Here is a 5,206-nt window from a genome sequence, read left to right as displayed (position 1 = left end):
AATGAGGCACCAATTTTGCTGGATCCAGTAAAATTCAGTCATTAGAATTTGTAACATCTGTAAGGAATATTCTTGTGAGAACTTTAGGATTAATTTAGCCTAAAAATAACTGATAGAAATAGAAACCTACTCTTTTTGGCATTTTAGAGAACTGATAAAAAATTTTACTGTCATTACGTGATTACATGCAAGTTGCTATTACCGTTATTATTTCTTTCTTCAAAATGTCATATATTCTAACCACACTACTAGATAAACCGTCTTTTGTTCAATTATGTCTAATTCGCTCTTAGCATTTAATTTCGTGGGGACTGGGAAAATGATATTTTTAACGCTTGTAGCCACCAACTCATAAGGGTCCAGTGAATCAGCGAAAGATGTAAATCGGAACGGGAAATTTGGGCTCCTCTTAAGCTAGCACATAACCAAGGGGTGGGGGGTGAAAAGGTTAGATTTTTACCTCTAAAATCTGTTGGGATTCATTCGATTCATCCCTGCGTATTGCGTCGATCTCCTGTAGAGTATAACCAAAGTTGTCACTTAGGTACTCTGCCATGGATACGTACCCGTCTTTGTCGATGTCCAACCTTCGGAGCATTTCCTTTGCCGACTTTCTGTCTGTTCGACTAGATATATGGTTAACATTACACACTTTAGAATGTCTAGCTTTTATAGGGGGAAAAAACGATTATTTTCGCCTAAACATTCGTTTGCTAATCATACTATGGGTACTTTAGCCAGATACTTATTCTAGCATAGTTACAGTTCGATGCATGTGCATACTTTGAGAGGGGTATTGACCTGAAAACATCCCTTTAAACACTAAACCCTATCATCCTAAAATAATGCTGAACTGGATCATCTTAATGCATCATGACGTTTGGACTGAGAGTGCAAAAACTGAACGAGTTTCTGGCATGCAACAGGCGTAAAACAAATCTCACCTGAAGACTGAGTCAATCCATGCCGCCAATTCGTTACTGTCCAATTCTCCGTCGTGGAAAGTGTCAATGCTATCAAAAAGTCGAGCCAGACGATCTTTCGCTTCAAAGGGGTGTTTATGTAAGTCGTCGGAATACGAAATTGCTTGTGAGACCAGAAGGTAGATTAGGAGGCCGTAGTGCCGCGTCATGTTGTCATGAAAATGGGTGAATTGTCAGTAGTTAAATAGAGGTCCGTAGAAATGCTGGTTAGACGTGGACACATGGGAAACTCGACACGTAGGCTATTTTCGTCGACGCCCGAACTTGTGAAGAGAATCAGAAAATGACTTCAGAAATTCACAAATTAGTTGTTTAACTCTCGGTTTTGGTAAAAGATTTTATTTAGGTGCTCCGCCACTGTACCTTCGCCAGATGGTCTTGTCTCTCGGCCATGCCAGTAACCCCAAGTCCTAGTGCATGCCTAATATATTCAATTTCTGCCAAATATTAAGTAATACGATGATGGTTTATCCACCGGTATTGGTTAGGCTCGACTTTCGTACTTTGAAATGGCCTTCTTGTACCTCGCTGGGTGGGCTGGCCTTCAGGCCATGCCAATAGCTCAATCACCTTCTCTGCGCTGAATATATATTCTGCCCGAGTACTTTGTCTTCTTTCGTCTTTAAGGAGGTCTCGAATCGCTACAATTACGTCTCCACCCTTCTTTAGGGAAGTATTGGGGGCTACAAGAAGTGGTCCCTATTTTCTTAAAGCTTCATGCTTAAAATGCGAAACTAATAGCAGCAGCTTTCGAATTGGTGGTTAAAAATTTTTGATATACATCACACAAAATGTTTTATAAAATTCACGCACATGTACATTTATCGCATAACAGAAAATTTCGCGGACAAAATTTTAAGATTAGAATTTGAAAATTGCATAGGATTAAGTAAAGATCAGAAGTTCACTGTATTTAATGCAAAACATTAGTTTGCGAAAACAACTTGAGGATAAATTGCAATTACTTCGTTGGTAATGAGGTTAAAGGTCTGTTTAAAAACGAGGCCTATGAGGTCAAAAACCATCAAATTAATGCCCGAATTTAAATGAATGTTGCGTATTTCATCGTGACAAATAAATCAAGAGCAGATTTTTATATCCGAACGCATTATTCCAGATTGTATGCAACATGACTTTTGCCACCTGCAACACTGCTAATATGAAGGTAGTTAGAGTACCTTTTTGAGAAATTCTCATCACCTTTTATAGGAAAACTTTCAATGAATCCAACGCTTAGCAGAAATGTAGGTAATCCTTTCAAGCAAATTATGCACAAAAGCAGAAAATTTTTAATATGACAAACCTGGGTCAGTATAACCTAACTATACCTCTGGTTACAAGTTTTTACAATCTGTTGTTTGTTTTGTTGAACAGTCCTGTTCGCGTGCTTCTAAGTATCTCATTAAGGGTTGCCGGCGCACTGGTGTTATAAAAGTCGAGTCATGGATGTTCGAGACGTCCTCGGATACACCGTAATTTTACTTGTTTTTATTGACTTTTTCACAGTCTAATAGTATCTCATCGGGTAAAAGAACTATAAAACCGCCTGATCCCCCAACATTGGGACCTAGCAAATCCATTGATCCTTTTGCAGAACCCCGAGCCAAGGCCCCAAGAACAGATGATTTCAATGGGTTAGGATCCAAGTCGGATTCTCTGAAAGGTATGATGCGGAATATTTGTGACGTATAATTGGTCCGTTTTTGTCGCAATCTGGTCTCGTGACTTTACAGAAATCGACAGTGACATTTTGGTGGGCACTCGGACTGAAGCTGATGATGAGCTCGGTATGGTTAGCGAGGATGACATAACTGAGTCAACCGTACGGAAGATGTGTACCCTCCTTGAAAAGCGTATTTTGGCCAATCAAGAAGCTCGAACTAAGTTTCCAGATCAGCCAACAAAATTTATGGACTCAGAAGTTGAATTGCAGGAGACTCTTGAGAGTATGCAGGTAGTCTATGACTTCAATACATTTATAACTTGTTTTGAACTTAGATTTTAGCGGCGAACCCAAATCTCTATGGCGTTTTGGCTGCCCAGACACGGCCTCTTCATTTGCTGATCGGTCTGTTGTCTCATGATAACACAGATATCAGCGTCAACGTCATAGACCTCCTCCATAGTCTTCTCGAGCCAACTGGTTTGAAGGACTCTGACTCAGATGCTATAGGGCCTCTCCTCGAGTTTTTCTTTTCGAACCAGCTAGTACAACTTCTTACACAGAATCTGGCACGTCTTGACGAGTCAGTTCGCGACGAAGCTGACGGTGTTCACACAACCCTTGGCATCATCGAGAGCCTTTTGGATATCCGCCCTGATATGGCCGTGACCATTGCCCAACAGGGCATATATTCCTGGCTTCTGCGTCGCATTCAAAGACGACAGTTTGATAAAAACAAGCTCTATGTTTCCGAGGTGCTGGCTATCCTCCTCCAACTGGATGACGCCAATAAGACGCGTCTGGGTGAGATGGACGGCATTGACGTTTTGCTCCAACAACTTGCCGCTTACAAGCGTCACGATCCGAGCAGTCGAGAGGAGGCGGAGATGATGTACAATCTCTTCGATTGCCTCTGCTCCACCCTTATGCTTGCTTCGAATAAGGACAAATTCCTCAAGGGCGAGGGTGTCCAACTCATGAATTTGATGCTCCGGTGAGCATTTACTCGCACTTTTAACTTGAAACTGATTTTTCTGTTTAGAGCACTGTTGGGCGTAATTGCTATCCAATTTCTAATTGATGTTGTGAAGTTTTGCCGACTATTTTAGTTTTCCGGTGTACCAAGTCACTTCATATTCCTAGTGTTAAATCTTGTGACCATGGTCATTTTTAACGGTTTTTCAATGATGAATTATTTGTTTTAGCGTTTGACTTGGTGTTGTCTAAGCGTTGGGTCAACGACTCGGAGTTGTATTTCATTGAGTCCTCAAAGATGCGATAATCAACTTGGATCGTTCATGCCTTTGTAGAGAAATGATTGACAAAATTAGGCAGCGTTTAGTTTTTTTCACGTAAGAATATGTAAGGATTTCACGTGTTTATTCTCCCTTTGTATTGAACAGGTTGATTTCGATTCTGATCCGCAAAGTTAAAATGATGGACTATCGTATGGATTGCTAAATGGTTTACTCATGTCCAGTATTTAATAGTTATCAACAAAAAAAGTTATCGTGTCCATCAATATCCTGTTCCTGTTAAATGTGCTGATAGCTTATCTCATTTGCGTTGTTTTCCAATCTGCGTTGCAAGCAATTGGTTTTTATTTGCTGAAGCTCAACACAACATCCACCCTAGTCTTTTGCTAGTCTTTACGTCAGCTGCTTCTTTATAATGCAATGTTTGGGGACAACCAACTGATTTGCTTTGATTTGGTTTTGTATTGAACAATTCCTCTTTCACGCCCAAAGTTTGGGCTCATTATTCATCATTGAGTTCTCACTACTGTTTTTGCTCTGCTGAATCGAATGTCAAGCTTTGCAATCGCATCTTTAACTCAGCCGTATGCGATGTATAATGACAGCATTAATTCCCAATTTTACAATTTCGTTACTATTTTAATGACAATATTGTGGGAAAATTTGATTCAGGCGTAAGGACGCGTTTGCTCAATAGGATTTAGACGTTAAACTTATGCAACTTGTTCACTTTACTACTAAGATTTAAAATTGTGCGTAAGTGCTATTGTAATCATTCGCAAACTTCGTAAAAATTTAAATGGTGGTGGAAACATCCTTCGGCATCAGAATTACCCCTGTGATACTTCAAAAGGACAAGCTTTGCAGCAGAGTCATTAAAGTTAGCCCTAGACTCCAGCATGTGCTATTGGACAAAAAGATGTGTCGATGAACGTTAATTTTAATTGTTTCTCCGCATAGTTGCATCTTACACTGATGCAGTTATTCCAGAGTTTAGCTGACACCTGGCAAGGCCAGTCTAACATGGCGCCATTTGGCGTAGTGGCTGAGCTATCCTAAAGCAGTCAGATTTCTTTTGGCTTCAGTGTTAAAACGTCCACTTCTGCAGGCCTCCAATGCTCGTTTTGATTCCGCTTTTATCAAATACAACAATACAATGTAGATTCTTCCCCTTTTCAAGTCGGTAAAGGCAGTACTCAATTCTTCCGAGCTGGACAAAATTCAAGGACTGCTTTGTTGCCCATTGTGTGCAAACGTTTCGAAATCATACTTTTTCGTGCATGAGTGTGCCATCATTCCCTTGG

At 40.3% G+C, this 5,206-nt stretch overlaps 2 protein-coding genes across 2 annotated transcripts in view; one reads left to right on the top strand and one right to left on the bottom strand. All coding sequences in view use genetic code 11, as the record gives it.

The window, feature by feature from the left end:
- EGR_06842 (Reticulocalbin-1) overlaps positions 1–1,132 on the bottom strand; it is a gene marked incomplete at both ends in the record, with an annotated part of 2,280 nt that extends 1,148 nt beyond the window's left edge. The window contains 2 exons of the mRNA XM_024496091.1: positions 461–626; positions 945–1,132. Of these exons, the coding sequence (XP_024349511.1) occupies positions 461–626; positions 945–1,132 (354 nt within the window). The remainder of the gene's footprint in view (positions 1–460; positions 627–944) is intronic.
- Positions 1,133–2,425: 1,293 nt separating this feature from the next.
- Positions 2,426–5,206, top strand: part of EGR_06841 (Beta-catenin-like protein) — a gene marked incomplete at both ends in the record, with an annotated part of 6,606 nt that continues 3,825 nt past the window's right edge. Inside the window, 4 exons of the mRNA XM_024496090.1 lie at positions 2,426–2,455; positions 2,490–2,646; positions 2,717–2,937; positions 2,982–3,640. Coding sequence (XP_024349510.1) covers positions 2,426–2,455; positions 2,490–2,646; positions 2,717–2,937; positions 2,982–3,640 — 1,067 coding nt within the window. The remainder of the gene's footprint in view (positions 2,456–2,489; positions 2,647–2,716; positions 2,938–2,981; positions 3,641–5,206) is intronic.

The sequence above is a fragment of the Echinococcus granulosus genome (assembly GCF_000524195.1).
Source record: "Echinococcus granulosus chromosome Unknown EG_S00064, whole genome shotgun sequence".
NCBI lineage: Eukaryota > Metazoa > Platyhelminthes > Cestoda > Cyclophyllidea > Taeniidae > Echinococcus > Echinococcus granulosus.
Note: the sequence above shows the minus strand (reverse complement) of the source record. Positions and strands in the feature narration are given on the sequence as shown.